Source organism: Myxine glutinosa, chromosome 5, assembly GCF_964187855.1.
Source record: "Myxine glutinosa chromosome 5, kmMyxGlut1.1, whole genome shotgun sequence".
Classification (NCBI taxonomy): Eukaryota; Metazoa; Chordata; class Myxini; order Myxiniformes; family Myxinidae; genus Myxine; species Myxine glutinosa.
Genome location: NC_136265.1, coordinates 70,723,458 through 70,750,183, shown reverse-complemented (window position 1 = coordinate 70,750,183; position 26,726 = coordinate 70,723,458). Strand labels below are relative to the sequence as shown.

The following is a 26,726-nucleotide window of genomic DNA, read 5'->3' as shown; positions in this document are numbered from 1 at the left end:
TTGCTAATCTACCATGATTTTGAACGAAAAAACATAGTGAACCTGACTATTAGCTACTTTCTAAACCAACATCATCCCTATCTTGTTTAGGACCTTTTTTGGACTGTAGTTTGTCATCCCTACATTGCCTTATTAATTTAGCATGAATTTTTTAATTCACTTTATAGCGTATATAACAATACCCTTGTTCGTGTGTCCACATTCCTGTAATAATCCTTCCCACCCTTGATTGGAGATCTGGCCTCACTCTACCCACCCACAATTTCATCCCGATAATCATACGGCCGCCATTTTGGTGTTCACTGCCATGCTAAGCTAAAGACGCTTTTGAGCTGTCATATTCACAATCGCTGTGCACGCCCCATAGATTTTACCTTCATTGAAAAACCTACCAAAGTGACTGGAGCAGAGATTAAACCCGTGTAATTAGAAAATTGTCCAAAGACATGATTCACTTTTTTAGATTTTCAATTCATAATATTCCATTTTTACAAAACGCGTTGGTAAGAAAAACATCGTGCATGAATTATTTCCAGCTGAGCCACAGAGATGCGTTTTCACTGTGCATGTGCAGTATCCCTCCGCACCAGCTTGGTGTGAGAAGATCAGTCAATGAACATGAGCGGCCATTGTGTAAAGCACAGCCAGAGTGTAAAGCGATATGTGCGGTATTGGCATTGCATATTTCATTATAAACCAAGCTGTGAGTGTTAGGTGTAAAACTCCACGTCGTGCATAATGAGTGCGAAGAGACACGAGAGTGTTTCACCAAACACACCTCATATCAAGAAGCAGTGACAGAGTAACTTTAGCGGTGCAGCTAGACATTAGTAGAAGACATCAGTGTCGTGAAAGAGAAACACAAGTTGGACATACACATGGAATCGCTGCATCTACTGTGCATTCTTGTTAAGTTCTCCGAAAATGAAGCTCCTGCTTTACCAATCGGAAAACCAACGAGCACCAAAATCAGGCACTGGGAGACTTGTAACGACAGATGGAACAATGAATGGAGCCAAATTCTTGAGGAGCACCTGCTTCAGAGTGCAAAAGCCCTGTAGTGGGGGGGCCAATGTTTTCCCGTTGAATTCAAATGTTAATTTGTGGACACTGGTTGGGTTGTCTTTAGGGATGATAGAAGTTGTAGAAAAAATATGTCTCCATTTTTTTCAAGTTCTTTATAGCGGCCATTTTGGATTATCAAAATGGCGTTTGTTGAAAACCGAAATTGTCATTATTTTGGCTTCTAAATGACCTAGAGTGTTAATTTTGGTGTCCAAATGTACATATTTGCGGATACTTAATCCAATAAACACACATTTATACACCTACATATGATCAAAAGGGTTCTTATGGCAGCCATCTTGGATTTTCACGCACTTATGCCAACACATATATATATTTTTTTCCATCATTTTCACTTCTAAATCACATAAAGGCTGGACTTTAGTGTTCAAATGTACACTTATAATGTCTTTGTGCAATATTTTTAGTTGGCAGTGTTCATTGTTACATTGAAGGATCTCCATCCTCCTCATCATCAGTGTTATCGATTCCCATGGGGCGCTCCTGACCCGTGTTACCACACACCTCTTCATCTGCCCCACACATACACATCTCAGAACAGTTGAGATGCTGAGACCTGCATGAGCAGTGAGACATGCATTGGGTCTTCTTGCAGTTACATTTGATTAGATGTGTGATGGCAGCTGGGGCTGGAGGGTCCTTGGTTGTGATGGGCACCAGCTGATCTCCTTCTGCTCTCCATCCATGTTCTGTTGGTTGTGGAAGCTGGGGGTCCGGTACATCAGCCTGATGCCACACCATGGCCTGGAAATGTGCACGAGCAATGGCTTCATGTAAAGCTCCCCGTGTTGGTGGCAGCTTCTGTGCCTCTAGCTGTTTCTTGGTAAACAGTCTCCACCTCAACTTGCCCACATCCACAACTGTAGTACGAGGCTCATACAGCTGGCATACAAATGCCTCAATGTCACTTTCTGTGTCAGCTCTCAGCTCCTCAGAGGCCCCAAGGTCATGAAACGCAGATACCACCTCAACAGAGCACCTATTGAGGGCTTGCCAACATGTGAGCTTTCCCTTGCCGGCAAACCGACCAGTCTGGTCTGCTCCCGTGAATGCATGGAATCCTGGTAGGGCTGCAGCCTTCCTGACACCAAGTTCATGTACTATTGGTTCCAGTGAGATTTGCCTCTTCTTGTTCCCCACACCCGTGATGAAGTATGTGTCTTTGCATAGTTCATGGTACCGGTGGAGTGCTAGGATGAATACATCAGTATCAGGTGACTGAATGTACAGCTGTGTTGCACCTCTTCGGACGGCATCTAGACTGTGAAGAAAGATCCTCGTATCAGCCTCCTCCTGGGAGCTACGGAGATGCTGTACATCCATGCAGTTGGAGAAGACATCCTGCCTTGAAGTGACGATGAAGACCTTGGTAGTCCCCTCAAAGTGACACAGAGCTTTCTTTGCCAGATAGACAGTTAGCTCATCTTTGGTGTTGGTGTGCGACAGGAACTGTTTTGCTGTCAGTTTCCCAATCGGGGTGCTGTCTTGAACGTGGTAAGCAGTGGGCGGCTTGCCACCTTGGCGCCTCTCCCGTGTGGCCTCTTTCAGTGAATTTGGCAGATCATATCGGTCAAACACGAGGTGGACTTCATCACACCCGTTGGTCTTGCAGTCCAGTGTTGCATTGAAATGGCCAGCCCACTGGGCACATGTTTTGACCCATTGTGGCTTACCCATTGCTTGCACTAATGCCATGCCGTCTATGACAGTCACCTTCTTGGGAGGGGGTGGAGTATGTTCAGGATTGTCGTCGTCTGGCTGCTGACCAGTGCCAGTTGACTTCTTGGGTAGATCTTCTAGGATGCCCATGAGCTTGCTTTTGTCTGTGCATGGTAGTAGTGTCCCAGCCATTGCAAAGAGGGTTCGTGGAAGCGCGGTGAATTCATATTGACCTATGGCATCCTTCAAGTTGATCTCTGGTCGTGAGCGGGCCACGATCAGCATGCGCGCAAACAGTGACCTGTCGTCTTTCAGCTCTACAACCTTGTCTGCCAGTTTGTGCTTCACAGCTTTCCTGGCACTCTTCCACATCTTCAGTTTGACCTTTCCCATTCTGGCCCAAAGGTTGATTTCATTTGTGTTGATGCGCTCTGCAACAAACGTGTTATACGCTTTCTGACCAATCTCATCTTGGTTGCAGACATCCTTCTGTACTTCAGCTGGCATCACCACCTTGGTGATGATAGTCGTCAGGTCTTCACCCTCATGCGTCATGGGATTCATGGACTCTCTGATCACATTCTTCAGTCGACGAATGCCCATGCAGGAAATCCAGAAGCTTCTTGTTTCTGGTGGACTGATGGACTACAATGGCAACGGCAAGCTGCTGTGGCCATTCTAAGCGATGGCGGAATGGTGCATCTGGCTCTTTGGGCTTGTACGTGACTTGGCGTTTTGACTTGTAGCCGTACATGATGTTCTGACTGATGGTTATAACATCTCGATGAATAGTGGCTGAGCGCATAGTCTCTGGCTCAATGCTCGTGGCTGGTCCTTCCAGTAGCCAGCGGAGGAAAGCATAGAGTACTTTGGGTACATGCTTTTCAGCATCATCAGTGTTCATTTCTCCTTCAAATTGCCATGGGTGCTTGTTCTGACAAGCAATGGCACTGCGGAGAACAGAGGCACTCTCAAACAGTTGTTCGATGTTTTTTTCATTTGTCTTCGTCATTGCATCTTCGACAGCTGCATCACGCACGGCAGTGGAGAATACACAGTCTGACTCGTTTCGACGTTTTGGTTTCATGAAGTGAACATCATCAATGTGAGAGTTGATTTTCTCCTTCATGCCTTGGGTAGTAGGTGATGGGACATTGTGCACACCATTATTGTCAAGAATCCTGGAGTAAACCGACTTCAGGTCAGACATGTTGAGAATTTCACCAGCTTGGAGTAGAGAGCGAACAAGGCTGACAAACTCAATGTCTGCGGCTATTTTGATAACATTAGTTTCTTGCAGTATGTGTTCTTTGTCATCACTTGATGTCCCACTCTTGGGAGCACGTTGGACATTCTGCACCCAGCATGGGAGATGATACTTGACGTCGATCGCATGAGCATCATGTGCACTGATGGCAGCACTCAGCTGAACTTTCCACTTGTGGTTGCTGCCTTCTTCAACAGCTTTCTTCAGCTGTTTACCTGCGTTGAACGTGCATACAACATGTACACTTTCCTTAGTGACCTCTTGACAGAAGAAACAAAGGTCTCTGTTGAATGGAGTTGATGATGAACGTGTGAAGCGAAGAGTCTCGTCTTGCGTAGAACCTGAGGTACTTGCAGCGGCAGGTGCAGAAGAAGGACGTCCACACCTCTTATGAAGATGCTGGGTGTCGCCATGTTCGCAGGCTTTCTGGTGGCGAACTCTAGCACGCTCCAGGTGAGCAGTGTTGCATGTAGATCCATAACATGCCCGGTGCCACTTTGCTTTATTGTTCCTCAAGTCAGTGGCAGTGAAACAGCTTAATCGTTCGCTGATCTGTTTGAAGTCGGCATCACCATATCGTGCCCTCTCCTGGATGAACTGGAGAAACTTTGCATATGAGCCCAGTGCTGGCTCAGTCACTAGTGCACCTTGGGGATCCTGGCACTGAATGCAAAGTGTGAAATCAGTTTCTTTCTTGGTTTTCTTGCTTTTTGGCTCCATCATAGCTCAGGGTCACGAATCTGGAACATACAAATAACAAATAACAATTAAGATAGATGTGCATGAAGTTAGATTTTGGACACTGGTTCGGCTGTGCCATAAAAACCTATTTTTATCCCTTGTAGGTTATTAAAGAAGGTTTCATTCAATTCTCTATCCCCAAAAATGTACAACTGGACACCAGAATCGAAACTCTAGGTCATTTAGAAGCCAAGATAATGGAATTTTACGTTTTCGACATCCGCCATTTTGAAAATCCAAAATGGCCGCCATAAAGAACTTGAAACAATTGGAGACATATTTTTTCTAGAACTTATATCATCCCTAAAGACAGCCCAACCAGTGTCCAAAAATTAACAAGCAATTTCACCGGGCATTTCAATCTGCTACATTGGCCCCCCCACTACTGAGTGTGTGGTGAAGATTTACGTTCCAACAGGACAATGACCCCAAGCATTCAGACAAAGCAACACTGGAATGGATTCAGAACAAGAACGTGAAAGTCCTTGAGTGGCCCAGCCAAAGCCCAGATGTCAATCCCATTGAGAATCTGTGGAAAGACTTGAACATTGCTGTTCACTGACGCTCCCCATTCAACTTGAAGAACGGGAGAAACTCCCCAAATCCAAATGTGCAAAGTTGAACTTTCCTCTTTGCAACTTTCTTTTTTTTCCTCCCTGAGGGTTTGCTTTCTGTTTGATCTGTCTTGTCCCCCCCTTGTGTTTTCTCCCATTCCTCATTCATCCTCACTTCCCTTGTCTTCAAAGTCTCTCTCTCAATTTGTCCATCAATCCTGATATTGTCCTCCTCCACTCTTGTTGTTAGTTTTGTTATGTTGTGTCCTATTCCAATTCCATTCTTTGTTCAAGCTTTTCCAGAAGCCTCGACTGCAGAAAAAAAAAATCAGACAAAATCCAGGAAATTATGTGGATTTTCACTGAAAATGCCACAACAAACGATCTCAGATGTTAAAGGAAAAGGTCCACACTTACTCCATTCTCGTGGAGGTCTTGAATGCAGATGTTGTATCACATGATTAGATAATTATGATAAACTTGTCTTTCAAACTTGTCAAGTCCCAGTAATCTCAATTGGTTTGTTATTTACAATTTGTTTCCGCCGAGTGAATTGGAGCAGGAAAGACTTTTAAACTTTAGATTCTTGTGTAAAGGGCACAAAGGTCTCTGGGGAATTTCAAATTGAACCAATATCCCTGTCTCGACATAAAAACAGATGAAGTGGGGAAACACTTTGAACGCATCTACAATTCTACCAGGATTGCAAATAAGTAATTTATTCAGGAAATTAAACAAAATAAGTACACACGGTGTGATGGGAGCTCTCCGTAACTCGGCTTACCTTCGAGTAGCTGCTCAGCTTTGCTCGGCTCCGCGGGAGGAGAATCACATGATTCCTGCTTTACATCCACATTGCTCAAAGCATCCTGGGAGGTCTGAAGAGAGTTACTCTGGAAGGTTTCCATCTTGACCAGAGGAGCTTCATCTGTAAATCATGTGACATCATTATATTACACAAACAAAAAGGATAAATGATTGAATCCAATGAAATAAATAAAAACGAAGGATTTTGAAAGACAATTTGGTCAAATCCCAAGAAATAATTGTCACAAAAATAAACGTCTCAAAAAGACATCTCAATTTAACGTTGACAAATGAAAAAGGAGTGAAAATCAAATAAATAAAATTCATCGGATATCTATGTATCTTTTTGTTCACGGTTTTTTTGCAAAGACAGCTTGGCCAACACCACAGAATTTGGGACACAGACAAAATTCGACTCGAGGATTGTACTCAGGGTATTTTCATTCCCACCTCGGCCTTTAAAGACCCCAAATACCCCTATCATCTCTCAGGAACTCATCCCATGTTTTCCTCGGACGGCTCTAGTTCTCCTTCCATTCACATTCATATTTACACACCTCTTCACACAGCTGCCCTCCCCCATCCTTTTGATGTGTCTGAACCACCTCAACCTACCCCGATGCATCACCTCACGAATGCTCACGATACCTAACGATTCTTAATTCCACATTTGGTTTCTTATCCTTCAGTGTCACATTACATGTCCATCTCACTATTCTCATTTCATTTCGTTCCACCTCCGTTCATCCTCCTTTTTGATCGCCCAGGTTTCACTGCCGTACAACATTGTACCACGAATGCAAGCAGTTAAGATGTTCCCCTTGAGTTGGAGAAAGATCCTCCTTGATGTCAATCAGGGAAACAACTCCCTAAACTTCCTAAACTTCCTCCAACCACCTCATCAATTTATCCATGAGAAGATTTGGGTAAATATTGATGGATGGTGTATATGTTATCCATGATAATATGGAGATTTATATGGTGGTCATTGGTTAAACATCAAAACAAAAGCCGCCTTGTTTTAATACTTGTTTCAGTTGATTTTGCTGATGGGGCGGATATGTATGTGTTGTTCCTGAATAAGAAGGCTGCGACAACCTGGATTTTGATGCTATTTTGTTTCCATCGAGCACAGCGTATGGAACATGCGCCCATTGTGCTTGAAGCGCAATGTGTTCCTTTTATACCACACAAGATGGAGATTATATTCCTTAATGCTTTCTTGTCATTCTTCCAACTCGTCACTGATGTGTGCCTGATGTGAGGTGTGCAGAGTGTGTTCGTGGAAGAGATACACAGGTAGTGACTGAATGCAGAAATTTGAAAGAAGTGTAAAACAGAAATGGAGTCACACCAAAAAGACTACAGAATAGAAAAGATTACAATTGTGAGTGAAAAAAAAGAGAGAAATGGCTTGGGAATATCGATTGATTGATTGTGTGCTCTGCCTGAAGCCAGGTCCGAGGCTGCTTGCCAAGGGTGATATTGGGCCGGAAGAGGAAGGGAAAAGGTGGTTGCATTGCCTTCCAAGCATTTAGTCAGGGCAGGAGGTGTTCATTTGAGGAGGATGCTGGTGATAACTCACCTCTCTTGGTTTAAAATGAGAAAGAAGACATTGCGAAAGAATAAAGAAGGAATAAAAGAAGGCCACATCAAAATGTCGATGAGCCACAAGTGAAGGGGATATTTCTTTCCAACTCTTAATTTATTTTAACACAAGTACTGTGCCGCTGAAAACATGCGTGTGCATGTAATCATTCACATGTGCGAAAAACATATGTAACACATATGCATATGCAATTATTCTTTTCTATTGTCATTAAATATGCCGTCATTTTGACAGAATACGACCACATAATTCTCAAGAAGTCTACAGCGTTGTCCGATGTACAAATAATGCAGGGGATTAATATTGTTGTTCACGGTAAATTGGAACAAGATGGTGTAGACGGACCACGTGACCACAATTTCCCGTGTTGAAACCGCTGAACTGAGAAAATATAGAATGATTGTATCCCAAGAGAAGTGAAGCCGCCGTGTGGCCATCTTGGGGAGCACAACTCGACTCACATAAACTCGTTATGTAACAGGAACATTGTTGATGTTTAACATCATATAACAGGAACATTGTGGGTCAAACCTTTGATAAACGAGAACTCATCAATGAACTCGGTCTCCACCTTCACCTTCACAATAAAATCTGAAAAGAAAAACATCACATTCAAACTCAAGTTTAAGGAGCATTTCTAAAGAAAATCGTCATCACAAGAGATATTTAGAAAAAGCGAACTTTTCAATCCCGTGAAAAATATATTTTTGAAACGACTTGGAAAAGTAAAACAACAAAGAGTTTTTACTTTCATAAAATGAAGGAAACAAACCAAACAATCTCTCTTGGTCAATATTGACAAACTAACAAAGGTACCCGGCATTGCCTTCCCCTCAAGACTCCTCCCACACTCCCAACTGACTCCCTCCACACTCTCTCCGGACTCCCACCGGACTCCCTCCGGACTCCCACCACACTCCCTCCGGACTCCCTCCGGACTCCCACCGGACTCCCACCGGACTCCCACCGGACTCCCACCACACTCCCACCGGACTCCCACCGGACTCCCTCCGGACTCCCACCACACTCCCTCCGGACTCCCACCACACTCCCTCCGGACTCCCACCACACTCCCTCCGGACTCCCACCACACTCCCTCCGGACTCCCACCACACTCCCTCCGGACTCCCACCACACTCCCTCCGGACTCCCACCACACTCCCTCCGGACTCCCACCACACTCCCTCCGGACTCCCACCACACTCCCTCCAGACTCCCACCACACTCCCTCCGGACTCCCACCACACTCCCTCCGGACTCCCCCCGGACTCCCTCCGGACTCCCACCACACTCCCTCCGGACTCCCACCGGACTCCCACCGGACTCCCACCACACTCCCTCCGGACTCCCACCACACTCCCTCCGGACTCCCACCACACACCCTCCGGACTCCCACCACACACCCTCCGGACTCCCACCACACTCCCACCACAGTCCCTCCGGACTCCCACCACACCCCCAACGGACTCCCAACGGTCTCCCACCGCACCCCCACCGGACTCCCACCACAGTCCCTCCGGACTCCCATCACAGTCCCTCCGGACTCCCACCACACTCCCTCCGGACTCCCACCGTACTCCCTCCGGACTCCCTCCGGACTCCCACCACACTCCCTCCGGACTCCCACCACACTCCCTCCGGACTCCCACCACACTCCCTCCGGACTCCCACCACACTCCCTCCGGACTCCCACCACACTCCCTCCGGACTCCCACCACACTCCCTCCGGACTCCCACCACACCCCCAACGGACTCCCACCGCACTCCCTCCGGACTCCCACCACAGTCCCTCCGGACTCCCACCACAGTCCCTCCGGACTCCCATCACAGTCCCTCCGGACTCCCACCACAGTCCCTCCGGACTCCCATCACAGTCCCTCCGGACTCCCACCACAGTCCCTCCGGACTCCCAACGGTCTCCCACCGTACTCCCTCCGGACTCCCAACGGACTCCCTCCGGACTCCCACCACACTCCCTCCGGACTCCCACCACACTCCCTCCGGACTCCCACCACACTCCCTCCGGACTCCCACCACACTCCCTCCGGACTCCCACCACACTCCCTCCGGACTCCCACCACACTCCCTCCGGACTCCCACCACACTCCCTCCGGACTCCCACCACACTCCCTCCGGACTCCCACCACACTCCCTCCGGACTCCCACCACACTCCCTCCGGACTCCCACCACACTCCCTCCGGACTCCCACCACACTCCCTCCGGACTCCCACCACACTCCCTCCGGACTCCCACCACACTCCCTCCGGACTCCCACCACACTCCCTCCGGACTCCCACCACACTCCCTCCGGACTCCCACCACACTCCCTCCGGACACCCACCACACTCCCTCCAAACACACTTTAGTAGATCACAGGTGATGAAGGTTGTTGTCATTTTTCATCAAATCCTGTGTGTCGTTTCAGACAAGAAGTTCCGAGTTGCAGGTTCAGGTAAAAAAAGGTTCCGTTTGAAAGATAATGATTAATTTAATTTAAAAAATACCGATTTTGATAAAGAAGAAGAAGCGATATTGATTTCTACACGTGGAGATTCGATAGCAAGACGTTGTTTATTCTACCAAAGGTAAACGTTGTTTATTCTACCAAAGGTAAACGTTGTTTATTCCACCAAAGGTAAACGTTGTTTATTCTACCAAAGGTAAACGTTGTTTATTCTACCAAAGGCAAAGGTTGTTTATTCTACCAAAGGTAAACGTTGTTTATTCTACCAAAGGTAAACGTTGTTTATTCTACCAAAGGTAAACGTTGTTTATTCGACCAAAGGCAAAGGTTGTTTTTTCTACCAAAGGTAAACGTTGTTTATTCTACCAAAGGTAAACGTTGTTTATTCTACCAAAGGTAAACGTTGTTTATTCTACCAAAGGTAAACGTTGTTTATTCCACCAAAGGTAAAGGTTGTTTATTCCACCAAAGGTAAACGTTGTTTATTCCACCAAAGGTAAACGTTGTTTATTCCACCAAAGGTAAAGGTTTTTTATTCCACCAAAGGCAAACGTTGTTTATTCCACCAAAGGTAAACGTTGTTTATTCCACCAAAGGTAAACGTTGTTTATTCCACCAAAGGTAAACGTTGTTTATTCTACCAAAGGTAAACGTTGTTTATTCCACCAAAGGTAAAGGTTGTTTATTCCACCAAAGGTAAACGTTGTTTATTCTACCAAAGGTAAACGTTGTTTATTCCACCAAAGGTAAACGTTGTTTATTCTACCAAAGGTAAACGTTGTTTATTATACCAAAGGTAAACGTTCTCGAAAAAGACGGATATTTTCTGTAGTAATATTTGTTAATAGTTTTAATAAATGTGTGTGGAAGGAGAACACAAACAACAACAACAACAACAACGTGTGACAAAATATGCCTTTTCGCGCGTTTTACATTGTCAGTGATCCTCACAGATTGGATGTTATATTATGTTGTGTTAGTGAAGTACAACATGGGTAATGATGAAGCCTGGATGTGAGGGGAGGCTCACCTGTCATAAGTGATTATAATACAGTTTTGTCGATTCCGAGAGAAGAGGAAACGATCCCGAACTTCTCAAAATCGTCCATTACGGCATTAGCGAATCTGCTCTCCGGAATCAAAATGTCCGTTCGAGCTCGGATGACAACGAACGGGATCGATTCACAGGCTCAGGAGATCGACACGATATTGTCCGAGGGAACCCGATCAGTATATCAACACGATCTTGTACGAGGGAACCAGATCAGGACATAGACACAATATTGTACGAGGGGACCCGATCAGAACATAGACACGATATTGTACGAGGGGACCCGATCACAACATCGACACGATCTCATAAGGGGGAACCGAATGAGGAGATCGACACGATATTGTACGAGGGAACCTGATCCGTACATGGTGTGATTCTCCAAATAAATTATTTATTTAAATCGTACACAGCACGGACTTCGCACGGGAACGAACAGTACGTACCGGGTCCACACTCCTCATTCCCGGAAGAACGTCCCGGACTGACCCCGTTTCCTCCATCTGAGCCGCTCCTCCATCCCGGGGGATTCGTTCTGTGCTCCATCATGGACACATCTCCCTTCATCGCGCACATTACGTGTGGTACAGTGTTATACAGTACATGAGGTACAGTGTGACACAAAGTCCGTGTTCTCAATCGATCTCTGAAAATAGTTGATTAATCCATTCCAATCCGCAGATTCGTCACAAATCCAAAACTCGGTTAAAAATGATAAAATATATGAAATTCTGGATCGAACCAAACAAGGACCGTTTGTTATTAGAACTTTTAAAAGCGATCCTTGGTTATTTTACCGAACTAGAAATCATAATGAAGATCATTTTGGAAACTTAACACGAAACATCGGCTTGTTCCGTCAGGCACCGTCTGGAAAGAGGGAGATGCGGAACGGATGGCTTGGTAAGGGATAGCAAGCTGCTTGTTCAGGGAAAATACCCGAGATATCCACGAACAACTGGGAGAGCGAGGAAAGAGGTTGATGCGGAACGGATGGCTTGGTAAGGGATAGCAAGCTGCTTGTTCAGGGAAAATACCCGATATATCCACGAACAACTGGGAGAGCGAGGAAAGAGCAGAGAGGAATAAAGAGAATTGGACAGACCGGAAATAGACAAAGAAAGGCCATTGGAGTGGAGAAGGACGAGGAAACGTGGGAACAGGAATACTGCCCTGTAAACTGTAAAGGGTGGAGACCTGTAATACCCTCTCCCACCTGCAGTCGGCGCTGTACGATACACATTTGCATAGAGTATTTGCACAGCACCCACACTCCCCTCCCAAGTTTGGATGCAATCTCGGGTGAGAACTGTCGGAGAAGTCGTGTGACAAACACCGGTCCGTGAATTTTCGTCTGGATGAAGAAATTGTGTTTTTTCTCTTTTGTAGAAAATTTTCTCTGATGCTTCTTCTTCACCTTTCCGAATTTCTTTATTTTCTGCATGTTCTGTCTGACTCTTTCCTTTCTTTTTTTCTGACTTTCAGTGGCTTTTTTCACACCGACGCACATCGAGAAGCCCAGGACGGGGACACTCACAGGACGCCTGCAGATGGGAACTTTATCGAATAGTCACAGAAAAAGGCAAATGAGGCAGAAAACTGGAGCAAGACGTTTATGGACACAATTATCAAAATGTGAAAAACAGATTTTTACAAAACCAAAATCATGATGAATTCAAACCATTTTCAACCATCTTCCACGGAATGTTATATCCTTAAAATGTTGATCCCGTTTTTGTGTCGCAGAAATCAAAACACATCAGTGATCATAATCTGAGCTGTCAGTTTCATAAACAGTGCCACACAGCAGGAGTTTCCACAGTTCAAAACGATTGTAGTTGAAAGTTTAAACAAAAATGAACTGTCCATGTGAAAGTTGTGCACACGACCTCGGACGAATGTGGGACAATGTCAAAAGCTTTCTTGTCGTCGATGCAGGAGGTGGACAATTTAATTCTTCACATTTTGCAATTTTCCAGTTTGGCCTTGTTCAGTAATCGGTAGACAATTGGTCCACAACAACCTCTCTTATATCCCTTTTGTTCTGCCTCTAAACCTCCTTGCTGTTAGATGATGGTACATCGTTTCTGATGATTCCTGTAAGCAGTTTGTTTGGGGCTGGGAGGAATGTTATCGGACGGTATTTGTGGGGAAGGTGGGTTCGCTCCCATTTTGGGAAGAGAAAGGTGTTCCCTTCTATGAGCCACTCATCCACTCCCTTTTCCTCTTGGATCAGTTCATTAAATGTCCTGTTGTTGTGATTGTGAAGAGCATCAAGTTGTTTTCGCCAGAAATTTGGAATTCCATCCAAACCTGGGGGCTTGAAGTTTGGTATTTTTTGAAGTTGTTTTCCAATTTTCTCTTCTTCAATAAATCAATGGGAGCATTTCCTCGAGATGTTGCTTCTTCTTTTCCAAGTTTGGGATCCATTCTACTTCCTTGTTATTTTCTTTTTGATCTTAAAAAAATCCATTAAAAATATTTACAGTTTTTCTTTTTCAGGGGGAGTCGATATATTCTCCTGTTTTTTCCCCAATTCATAGTAAAATCTCTTTTGTTTACTTTCAAACACGTGGTTTTGTTTTCTCCTGTTGTTTCCTTCTTCATAGTTTTTTAAATCTTCCTCGTTATCATTTCTATTTCGAGTGTTTTCAGCACCCAAGCACTCGATGTCTTTGTCTTCGATTTTGTGTTTGTTTTTTATTCTTTGGATTCTCTCTTTGTTAGTCTTGGGTGTCTTTCCTTTCCTGAACTGTTGTATTTGTTCCACTTCCTTCCACAGTTGCTCTCTTTGTGTCTCGCATCTGTCTCCAAGGTGGAATTTGGTTTCTATTTGTTGGGCCTGGTTTTTTTTTCTTCTTCTGGGGTTGTTCTCCCGTTACTTTTTCTTGAATAAAGAGTTCCGCTCGAAACAGACATCGATTTCCTTCAAGGTGGATGACATTGAAATCATTTTTCTTTTTGAATGGTTGGTTTCGTCTCACGAAGATTTTGTCCATTTATTGTTTTCTATGCGATAAAGTTTTGGTCTTTCTCTGAGTTTTATCAATTTCATCTCTTTTATTTTGTTGGCGCACTCTTCTTCTAGTCTAAGCTGCTCTTCATCATCTTCACCATCCTTCTCTCCCTCATTCTGCTGCTCTCCCTTGTCTTTCTGCCCATCAACATCTGCCTTTTCCATTCTTTTCCCCTTGGTTTGTGCCTGATTCTCCTGGTCTTTCTCTCTGAACTGGTCTTGCCCCTCTTTCGGAAGGGATGCCGTAATTCTTTCTTTGCTGCCTTTCCTCCGGCTCTATGGCGGGTTTTGGTCCCCGTCTCACTGCACAGCCAAAACTTCCTCTCGTGCCATCTTGGCTAAATTCCTATCATTCAAAGTGTGTGTGTGTGTGTGTGTGTGTGTGTGTGTGTGTGTGTGTGTGTGTGTGTGTGTGTGTGTGTGTGTGTGTTAGAATTGTGAGGAATAGAAATGAATAAAACGAGATGTGTGTGTGGTTTGTGTCCGGCAGTAAACAATTTTCATGCAACTCACCTGCAATTTAAGAATTTGCATTTTGGATCACTGAAATGGTTCACCACTTAAAAGTTAGAAGCCGATTGTTTTTATTTTAAGATTAAAAAGTCAAGGTTGCATAAAAACGCAGATTTTCATCTGATTGACCGAAAATTTAAAGAATTTGCATATTGGGTCACACAATTGGTTCTGCAATCAAAAGCTCTAAGCTGATTGGTTTGTTTTTTTTCATTAAAAGGTCAAAGGTGCACACCAAGGGTGCGTAAAAGCGGCCTTGGGGAAATGCCACAACAAGCTATCTGTTCACCTCAACAAAGATTTCGCCCAAAGTGGAAAATCCCATGGGGAAGGAAGAAAATGAAGATGCTCAATCGCGTGACGCTTTGTCCTCTTGTCATGTTTGGTTGGGATAGGAAGAGTAACGGCCGAATGTATCATGGTCAGACAGACAGACACACAGACACACCAAGTTGCGTGTTGTCGTACAATTATGTTTGTGGGTGCTTTTTCTTTGGTCTTCAGTTGTTTGTTGTCTGATTTCATCAGTTATTGTCCCCCGTCGCACCGCGGAGCGAAAGGGGGACTATGGTTTTCCCCTCCGTCCGTGTGTCCGTCCGTCCGTCCGTGCGTGCGTGCGGGCGTGCGTAAGCAAAGGACCGCATTCGAATTTGGTGTGTGGGTGCAACCCACGTCAAAATCCAAGACGTCAAAATCGCCGCCATGTATGTCTGATGCCATGTATGTCTGAACCTTGTGAGCTGAATATCTTGAAAAATATGCGAAGTCCCAACTTCTAATCTGGTGTGTGGGTGTGTCGAGGCACAAGGAAGAACGCCATTGAAAATTGGGTCGCCACGCCAAAATCCAAGATGGCCGCCGCCATGTATGTCTGAACATTGTGAGATGAATATCTTGAAAAATAAGGGAAGTACCAACTTCTAATTTGGTGTGTGGGTGTATCTCGGCATAAGGAAGAACGCTATTGAAAATTGGGTCGCCACGTCAAAATCCAAGATGGCCGCCACCATATATATGTCTGAACATTGTGAGCCAAATATCTTGAAAAATAAGCGAAGTACCAACTTCTAATCTGGTGTGTCGGTGTATCTAGGCACAAGCAAGAACGCTGTTTAAAATTGGGTCGACACGTCAAAATCCAAGATGGCCGCCGCCATGTATGTCTGAACCTTGTGAGATGAATATCTTGAAAAATAAGCGAAGTACCAACTTCTAATTTGGTATGTGGGTGTATCTCTGCATAAGGAAGAACGCTATTGAAAATTGGGTCGCCAGGTCAAAATCCAAGATGGCCGCCACCATATATATGTCTGAACCTTGTGAGCGAAATATCTTGAAAAATAAGCGAAGTACCAACTTATAGCCGGCGAAGCCGGTGTTGTGAATAAACGCGTACGTATTATGTTGAAAACCAGATTATGCTGGATCCCTTGGCTTGAGAATTCCGAAGCTGTGACGCACCAAATGGCTCAATGGAGGCCGCCATCTTGCGGATGCAGAAGTATGCATAACAAATTGAAAAACGTTCAATAGGAGTTTGTTTCACCCGTCTTTGTTTGATTCACAATCTTATGCACCTCTAATTTGTAATTAAAATACTTTAGGACCAACCTCGGCCCACACGGCCTGGTTATCTTCAACGAAAATCGTCACCAAACACCGGAACCAATGAGATGCGAGCATTTGAAAAAATATTTCAGAAACCAAATCACTCAATGGAGGCTGCCATCGTCCGGATGCGGAAGTTTGCATAAAAAAATTAAGAAAACGTTCTGTTGCAGTTTTTAGAACCTTCACATGAAATTTAGTATTAAAATTCCTTATAAATAACCCCTGTGTACATTCCCCTTTAATTGGCTGTTAATTGAAATGAGTGCACCTTCGTTTGTCCATGAACACCACGTAGGCCACCTTAGGACCTTCTCAATAGTTATTTCATAAGTCTGTGTTTCAGTTAAGGCTATGTTCCCACTAGTCGATCTTACGTTGCACCAAATCAAATAAGATAGATCCCCTTTTCAATAGCCCCAAAATTCCATTGCCAGCAGCGTTTGCCTCCATTGCCAGCAGCATTCGCCTCCATTATGCATGTGGTCAGCTCGGAGAAGAAGGGCGTTGCCCGCCCCTCGTCATCGTGGGCGGAGCCAGGAAGAGCCCGTGCCCACCAATCGGCACCGCGGAGAGCGACCCGGTAGGCGTGCCCTCGTAGCCCGTGGCTTGATCTCGGGGAGGGCCATAAAAGGGTGACTGAGCGACTGCTTATGCAGATGAGTGAGGGAGCATGCACTGAGAGTTCTGTGGAGGGAGGTGCATTGACTGAGTTGAGTTCTGGGGTGGAAGGCGCTTGAGAGAGAGGTATGAGCGAGAGGAGAGACGCTGCTTCAAACAGCCCCCAGCCGCGTGCAGCTCTGATGGGCTGCTTCGAGCAAACCTTGCCGTGTGGACCCGAGTGCGGAGAGTCGGCGGCCGCTCGCCTCCAGCCCTGCCGTCCTGTACGGAATTGAACCTCATCCCTCCAGCCCTGTGGTCCCACCTTCTTCTCCCTCCAGCCAATCCTACCTGCAATTCCTTCTTCTGTAAATTACTTTCGTTTCTTTCCTCCTCCTTTGGTTTCTTTGGTTGTGTAAATAATAGTAATAAATACCTGTTCCTTCTTACCTTTGGTTCCTTCTTTCTCGTCCGATCGCTTTCGTCCTGTCCCCTATTGAATATACGTGGCACGATTTGGCAGAACTGCTCAGAATCGGGTTAGTGTTGTTAACGGCTCGGATTTCGGATTGCTAAACCGCTCGGCAAACTCCATCTTGTCCGGGATTCGAGCGGAGTTACCCACCTGCCTTGTGGAGGGATTGGCGGAGGTGTACGGGAATCCCTTGACCAATCACCTCGGCCAATCCCACCCCACAGGGGAGCGGGGTAGCTTCAGGATCGGAGACGGCCAGTGCAAAATACAAGGGGGATTAACCCCCCCTTTGGTCAGGGGAGCACTGTCCCCGTTTCCGTAACAATTGGTGTCTGGGAGTGGGATTTGAGGCCCGAACCAAATTTTTATATCTGAAAAAAAAAAATTGGTCAAAATTACGAGCGGCCAAAATTTAGTATTAATATTCCAAATTAAATCGTGCCATGGATGATCAAGGTGATCGGATGCCGGCAGGGGAGCTAGAAGAGGGCTTGGAGGCAACCCAGGATCCCGGAGAGGAATGGGAGGAGGAAGGCAATACGCATTCGGTTAGCGGGGGTTTCAGGCGACTCGAGGAGGTAACGCGACTTGAGGCGCGCAGGTTGAGCGAGTCGGAGCAAGGCACAGGTAACTGGACCGGGGTAGAGATCGCGACCCGGGGGTTGGGGAAGCCGGCGACCGCTGAGGTAGAAGAGGGAATTTTAATAAAGCCAGCGGTCGTCGAGATGAAAAAAGGAAGAGTAGCTGGAATTGAAATTGAAAAGACGATGGAGGTAGCCGAGGAATTGAAGGGAGAGGTGGATATTGTACAAAGTCTGAATTCACATCCTGATGCCGTACTTGCTAATCCTTATAAAGATTTGCAGGTGCGTGTGGAGAGGAGGATCCCAAAGCTGAGTAAGGTGGTATATGGTGCTAAGAGGTTTTGCAGGAAGATGTTTGGCGTGAAAAGAATTTTCGCGCGCTTGGGATCCCAGCGTACCGCGGGCGTTTGTGGGAGGTCCGTTGGGCGCTGTGTGAGTGGAAATGGCGCGCGTGTAAGAAAAAAATGTGCATCGGAGAGTGAATGCGACACAGAGAGTGAGAGCGATATGGAGTGTACGTGCGGTGATGAGAGTGATACGGAGAGTGAGATGGATGAGGAGCAGGTGCGAGGATGCACGCTTGGGATGGACGGAGAGAGTGTGCGAGAACGCACACCTGAGTTGGTGGTGGCGCGGGAGGGCACATTGGAGCACGTGAGTGGATGGATGCAAGAGTGCACCCCCATGAGTGGTACGGAGTACGTACCTAGGGAGAGTGCGCAAGGCGGTGCGCGAGGAGGTGTGTGAATGGCGAGTGTGCACAAGAGGGTGCGCGAGAGGTGTGGTGTGTAACAGGGAGTGCGGTGGTAGAATGGATGGAGTGTGTGGAATGTACGCGCGGCGTTGGAACGCCGGGTTTGGAGAGTGTGAAATGGGTCGCATATGCATGTGAGCCTGCACGTGAAGCATCGACGTGGACCGGGATAGCGGTTAGACCGACGTTTAACCGACGCAAGTTCTCGGTCCGTGCCGGGCTGTGGGTATTGCGGCAGCCGGCGGGGATCGGTGCTACGTCGCTTCTCTTCGGAGCGTCGTGCACGATCCGGGCCTGGCCCCGCCCCGCGCGGTCGAGTCCGGGCCTTGCCGGGCAAGGCGACCGGTCTGGTTCGAGGGAAGGTAGGAGGGACCGGAGCGGCGCCCCCTTGTGGTTGCGGCGTTCCGGCCGGGCGAGATTGAGCCATCGGGCCGGAGACCGAAAGCCTCCGCACCGAGATGGTGCGTGGAATCTCGGCCCGAACAAACCTCCTCCCCTGAACCGAATGCCGGACGGACCCAACCGCGGTAGACCAACCACCCACATGCAAGACGCACCGAGGCTAAAGTTAATGGATATTTGGTAGGGATAGGGAATTGGTGATTGGCAAAATTGATGAGCAAAATTTGATTGGCAGATTTGATGGGCAGAATTGGAATTTGATGGCAAAGTTGTTGTGGGAGATGCCCGATGTAGAGGATGGCAAATCCACCATCCCTCACATCCCCCGGGCACATGAGCACTAGTTATGGGGTTTTGGCAGTGTAAGCTCGCCGAGGGAGGGTTTGGATAATGTATAGGGACTTAGAAATGACCATAGGTAACGGTAAGGTTAAGTAGCGACATGATACCTGTAGTAGGGGGACGTAGGTAGATTAGTGGATTATAATGACGAGGGAGCGCAATAATATAAGGGGCGACTGGGAAGTGCGAGTTTTGGAAGGGCACCAGGTAGTTAGATGATGCCGTGTGTGTGAGAATCTTTGTGTTGAGCAAATGAGGCAATGCTCGTGAATGGTGCCGTGTGTGTCAAGGAAGTGTGTGGAGCAGTGTATGAGTGAATAATTGTGATTGTGCATGGTATTGTATGGAATAAAGAAGCCTGGGAGGAAGGAGGGTGCAGGAAGCACCAGGTATGTGAGCACAGGTGTGCAAATCCAAGTGAGAATGGTTGGATGAAATGAATGGTCTGGGATACATGGAGTATGGAATGGATGGTGTGGAGTGAGTATGGTGGAAACTGTGGAGTGGAGTGGTTGGTGCGAAGGCAGTGGATGGGGAGGATGGACTCCCATCACGAATACCCGTGGAGGGTAGTTTAAAAGTAGGTAGAGGGTATAGGTAAATTGTGGTGGATATTGGCATCTGTGGTGCTTGTGGAAGAATGGTGTTTGGATGGGTGTATTAGTGACGTGGAAATGGTTGGGCGTGTGGCCTGTTACATGGATGGTTGGTTGAGCGCTCCGCCACTGTTAGGATGTCGGCCAGGTGAGGCCGCAGGTAGGCTCTGGGAGCCAGTTAGAGTTCAATGGGGCCCGAGGATCCAAAGGAAGGACCCGGGTAGCCCAGTGCCAGAGAGGGCACCGAGGGGGTAAGCACCAGGGAGGGCATTCCCCAGGTAGGTTAGCGAGGAGCAGGTAAGCTTGGGTGGCAACTTCAGTGGCGGAGGCGCACAGGTAGGTAGACCTGTTAGGAGAGCCACACGACTCAGCCCCGAAATTGTGCGAAGGCACAGGGAGTTGAACCGGGGGAGTGAGACCCCAAATTGGTGAGCGCCACAGATGGTCAATGGGAGATTGGTTTGTAGAACCACATAGAGTAAGACGGCCAATGGTTTGGCAGGGAAAGACCCCAGGTAGTGTAAAGTGTGTTAATGTCATTTAGGAAGTAGTTAGGATTAAGAATCTCCTCGCACCATCTACATCCACTCACCTGAGATGACGACGGTGCTCCACACCATGCCATGTTTTGTTATTTTATTTTTGTGCATATGTTTTGGAAAGGTGAGACGCATCATGACGTGGGTGAGACATTGTGCTGGATATTCCATCTCTTCCTCCTTATGAGAAATTGATGAGGAATTTGGGTGATGGTAAATTTGGTTAGAGGGATTGTGACGAATTTGGTATTAGGGGAGATATGGGAAGACGTGACGCTAGAGACGAATTGTAAATTGTTTGTAAATATGGGGTAATGGCAAGGGTAGAATAGGTGACAGGGGGGGGGGGGGGGGGTGGCGTACGTTACGAACGAGCTTTTTCACTTCGCTCTGCGTGCGCACCTCGCTCTGCATTACCTTGATTGATGTGTACCCTTGTGACCTTACCCCTCAGTAGGGTAATAATGTTGTTCCTGGACCACCCTCATTTTCCCATTGACTTACATGTTAATTTTTCTCTCACCCTCATTTCCCCTTAACACCTCTATTTCTCCCACCCTGTTCTTTACGAACCTTTTAGCCTTTTGACATACTCTTATTCTCAATGTTGTTCATTAGACCACTCAAACAATGATTCTACAAATATTTGCTCCCTCTCACTCTCTTAATATCAATGATCCCGAGTAGACCACTCAAACAATGATCCTACAAATATTTGTTTATGTGTGGGAAATAATTTAATTATCTTACCACGACCATCACCATCTAATACATTAACAAAAAAGATGTTTGAGTTTGGTTCTTTATTAAGATATTTTAACTGAGTTAAGATAAAATGATAAACCTCCCTCAATGTTCTTGTTTGAGCGCCTCCAGTGCCACACACTTTTTGTTAAGCCCCGCCCACTTTTTTGTTAAGCCACGCCCACTTTTTACTAAACCCCGCCCACTATTTGCTAAGCCCCCGCCCACAGGGTGGGATTTTGAATGTGAGGTTAGGGTTGGGGTTGGGTTAGGGATGGGGTTGGGTTGGGATTTTGAATGTGAGGGTTAGGGATGGGTTGGGTTAGGGATGGGGTTGGGTTAGGGATGGGTTGGGTTAGGGATGGGGTTGGGTTATGGATGGGTTTGGGTTATGGATGGGGTTGGGTTAGGGATGGGGTTGGGTTAGGGATGGGGTTGGGTTAGGGATGGGGTTGGGTTAGGGATGGGGATGGGTTAGGGATGGGGTTGGGTTAGGGATGGGTTGGGTTAGGGAAGGGGTTGGGTTAGGGAAGGGGTTGGGTTAGGGATGGGTTTGGGTTAGGGATGGGGTTGGGTTAGGGATGGGGTTGGGTTAGGGTTTGTATATTATGATGACTCACTCACACATACACACACACAAAAGTTAAGCCCCAACTGAAAAGTTGAGGGATTCTGTGTTTGGGGTTCACAGATCTCAAGAACGTATCCCCATTGTACACACAAAAGTTAAGCCCCAACTGAAAAGTTGAGGGATTCTGTGTTTGGGGTTCACAGATCTCAAGAACGAATCCCCATTGTACACACAAAAGTTGAGCCCCAACTGAAAAGTTGAGGGATTCTGTGTTTGGGGTTCACAGATCTCAAAAACGTATCCCCATTGTACACACACATAAAGGTTAAGCCCCAACTGAAAAGTTGAGGGATTCTGTGTTTGGGGTTCACAGATCTCAAGAACGTATCCCCATTACATTTTATTTATTTATTTATTATTTTCAAGGGTATTATCTGCTTACTTGTGTTTTTTGTAATTCTTGTGAGTAAAATGAACCCAAGATTTCTTCCCCATTCAATATCATATAATTTGTAAGTCCAAGGGACTGTATCCATTACATCAACAATTTTAAATAATTCATTAGTCCATCTCTTTGTATAACCTTTCTCAAAATGGCTTTTCCATCTGTATATTCTTACAATATCACCAACTTTGAACTTGGGCTTTCTCAAATTAATCTCCTTTTCATATTCTAATTTTGTAAATGATTCTGACGGTTTTGATTCTGTGGATGAATGAACTGTATTATTGTAATTATCTACAATATCCTGAATTAAATATACCCATTGTTGAGAACCGAGTTGTGTGAATTTTTTATATAATTTCTCTTTCAAAGTACGATTAAAACGCTCAATAACAACTGCTTTTCCTTCAATAAAGGTGCTGTATAATTTAATACCCTCCCCCTTAAGAAATTTCATAAATATTTTGTTATAGAACTCTGTTCCCTCATCAGTCCATAACTTCTTTGGTTTCCTTTTATCCCTATCAAATATTAGCTTAAAGGCTAACATTAAAGTATTACCTCTCTTGTTTTTCAAAGGAACAACCCAGGCAAATCTACTCCTCAAATCAATAATGGTTAAAGCATACCTGTATCCCTTATCATTATTTAATTCGATTAAATCAGCGGACCATATGTGGTCGGTGTATTTAGAATAAACTTTCCTTTTTTTTTTTTTGTTTTTTTTTGTATACAAGATCGAGGCTCGTGAAAGAGCTAACATTAATCACACAAAAAGACAAACCGACACACAAAACACAAAAAACAAGGGGAGCGGCAGACAAGATGGGGAGAGAGGGGGAAGGACACAAACACAACATTTGAGAGCAGGGACATCGGGAGGACTTGGGGGGAGGTGGGAGAGGAATAAAACATATGAACACTGCAAGGACTCTGGGGTGAATTACCGGGGGTAGAAAAGATCAAGGTTTTCGATGGGGGAAGATAAGAGATGGTGGTGAACAGCTGTTTTAAAGACCTGGAGGGAGGAGTGGGATTGAAGGGAGTGGGGGAGTTTGTTCCAGAGGCGGGAGAAAAGGGGAATGAAAGAGTGAAGGTGAGCAGAGAGCCTAGACTTTGGCAGTTTAACCATAAGAGGGTTGCAGGCAGATCTTGTGCGACCTGAAGGAATATTGGGGGGACAGAGCACAGAGAGAGCTGGGGGAGCAAGGCCGGAGAGGAGAAACCTCTTCTTTCAAACTTTGTGATTATGGGTTTATGTAATTCATTAGCCAAAAGCTCCTCAGTCTTGATAGCATCATTGGAGTTTAATAGTTTTTTGGGGAATAACCAAGACCAAGTTTCAATTTAACACATAATTTTTTTCACAATAAACCTATCAACTTTCTCTCTCAATGTAGGATTTCGTATCAAGGACAAATTATACAACATTTCTCTGTCTGCTTCATGTTTTTCATCCAATGTAGTGGTATTCCCATAAGCAATATCATGCTTCATACACACTTCATCAACCCTATTTATAGGCTTGGACCAAGGTTTAGGATTGTCAGCCTCATCTAATCTTTTATCCAGGTTTGTTCCAGGACCACAGAAAGAATATCCAGGTAGATGTAGTTCCCCAGGAATTCCAGTTGTTGTAAATTTACTTCCTGACAGAAACTTTTGTATGTCTCCTCCACTTTTAGGAGAGATTAATTGGCACTTTTTAGAGCCACACACTTGACATATTCCTTTTTGATAAACTCTATTATTTTTAGCTTTAACATAAGAGATATTTTTAGATTTGGTTTTCTTTTTACATTTGAGACAATAACTCATATTTATTTATCAGAAAAATTCCGACAGAGTATCAAAACCTTTTTGGTTTTCAACATATACATTTCTATCTTAATTTTTAAAACATAAAGAATCCTTCGGAATGCCTTCACTCTCTCCTCTATGTATTTACAAATAAAAACTAACTAAAGTCAATAACACCAACATCATCAACTATATGACCTTTGTCTTCTTCATGTAAATCTCCTCGCTGAACACATCTCAACCATTTTAAAAATCATTATCTTAGTAAGAGTCGTTAATTCTTTATTTTCCTCTTCGGTGCGTTGAGATTTATTTATTTGCTGTAATACACTCAATCTTTTACGAATCTCACTGATTTCCATCTTTTTATATTTTTCCTCCCTCTCTCTTTGCTCCCTTTCCTCCCTCTCCTCTTTCTCCCTCTCCTCCTTCTCCTTTTTCTCCCTCTCCTCCTTCTCCTTTTTCTCTCTTTCCTCCTTCTCCCTTTTCTCTCTTTCCTCCTTCTCCCTTTTCTCTCTTTCTTCCTTCTCCCTTTTCTCCCTCTCCTCCTTCTCCTTTTTCTCCCTCTCCTCCTTCTCCTTTTTCTCCCTTTCCTTCTTCTCCTTTTTCTCCCTTTCCTCCTTCTCCTTTTTCTCTCTTTCCTCCTTCTCTTCTTCAACTCCTTCCTCATCCCTTGCTATCCTTGAGTTTGAGCCCCAAATAATATTATACATATACTCATCTGGATTTTGAGATATTCTTGTATCTATAATTATTTTTCTCATAATAGGATACCAATAAGATTTGTTGATGATTTCTAAAAGAGTTTTATATTTCATAACTTTGAGAAGTTAATTTTTATTTAATATTTTAAACAAGTCTCTATTTGTGGGTTTAGCAATATCAGTATAAGACCAGTTTTTTATGACAAAATTCCCATGTATATGCTCCAAATCATAAGGTATGTAATACCGAGCACCCTTTTCTTGTAGGTATCCTTGAATACAAAAATTATAATTCTCTTGTAGTCTTCTTCCTGCCATTTATGTCTCAGAAATATATGTGAGATTAACATTATGACAGGTAATACCACCCCATCTTCCCACTACCAAATCGGTTTGTATTCCTCGGCTTTCTATCCTTATCTCATTACCTTCCTTCTTTGTCATGCTAACCATCGCTGTACTATCATATATTTTTCTTTTCTTAAAATCATGTATTTGTTGTTTACTAATTGTACTTCCACATAAATCCTTATCCTCGCCAAGCGGATAATATTCTTCTTTACGAGACTGATTCAAATCATGTAGGTCTTCTAAGTTTATTTAAAAATACCAATTATACCCTAAATCAGGCATATCATACCCCCATTTATTAATTCGCATATTAACTATATGTCCTTCTTTATAAAATTCAATTGTAAGTAGGTAGTTAAATTCAATGAGGAAAGGTGTATGGTCAGTATAACCAGGTGTTGTGGTTGTAAATTTTACTTGTTTAACAAAACGTGCTGTTTTCTTTATTATATTGTGATAAATCACTGAATCTAATTAAGTCATTCGCATCTGTAGGGTTTGGATAATTGATTAATTTATAAGTATTCTTCATATTAATATTTTTACTTATACGATATTTTTGTCGTTCAGCCTGTGCCTTTGTATAATAATTTGATAAATCAATATCCTGAGAGGATTCTCCAAAGATAGAACCATCTTTTCCAACATAAGTCATTTATATTAGATTTAAAATGATATCATAAAAATTTTCATTATTGTTGAGTTGAAATAATACATATAAACATAATTGACCACAACATTTAGAATTAATTTCTTGAACTTGAAATGTTTGATAAACACCATTCTGTAAGAATTGTATTACTTCAACAGGTGGTGGCATACCATAACTATCAAAATAATATTTATCCTGACTATTATGAATACAAACCCAATGAGAACCATTCTGTGTGTCTAAATTCATAATAATATTCTTTGTTTTCTTATTTATATGTATTAATTCATCTCTCATACAAATAACCACATTATCAATTTTTAGTGTTTTACAATACTTAGCTAGTTCTATATTTGATGTTCTATTCTTTCCAAATTGTTTAAACCATTTATCCATTTATTTATGAGAAAGATACAATCCATTACCCCGTTTAGTTAGTTTAACACCTGCTTGAGCGATAGAGGAGGGCATATCTCCAACCAACAATCTAGCTTTATCAGGTAGACTTTCAAGTTTTTGAGCAAAATCTACAATTACACCACTTCCACTAATTTGTTTCTCCAACTCCTTGTTATGTCTTTCCAATTCTTTTTGAGCTTTTAGTTGTGCCTTCCTTTCGTTAGCAGTTTTTACCGCTGCTGAAATACCACCAGTCAATGCTCCCGTCGTACTTAAACCAGCAAATAAAGGAATTAGAAACGGGAGAAATCCTCCCTCTTGTATTGAATATTTCTTCAACATAGGTTTTGTCATTTTTATTTTAAGTGATCCAACATCATTTAGTGTTTTCA

The 26,726-nt window shown here is 44.4% G+C and overlaps 1 protein-coding gene across 1 annotated transcript in view; it reads right to left on the bottom strand.

Moving 5' to 3' along the window:
* The window catches only part of LOC137428526 (uncharacterized), a 108,848-nt gene extending 96,971 nt beyond the window's left edge, over positions 1-11,877 (bottom strand). Inside the window, exons 1-3 of the mRNA XM_078777345.1 lie at positions 11,686-11,877; positions 8,255-8,314; positions 6,092-6,235 (exon numbers count right to left, since the gene is read on the bottom strand). Of these exons, the coding sequence (XP_078633471.1) occupies positions 6,092-6,235; positions 8,255-8,314; positions 11,686-11,815 (334 nt within the window). The 5' untranslated portion in view covers positions 11,816-11,877. The remainder of the gene's footprint in view (positions 1-6,091; positions 6,236-8,254; positions 8,315-11,685) is intronic.
* Positions 11,878-26,726: the final 14,849 nt, after the last annotated feature.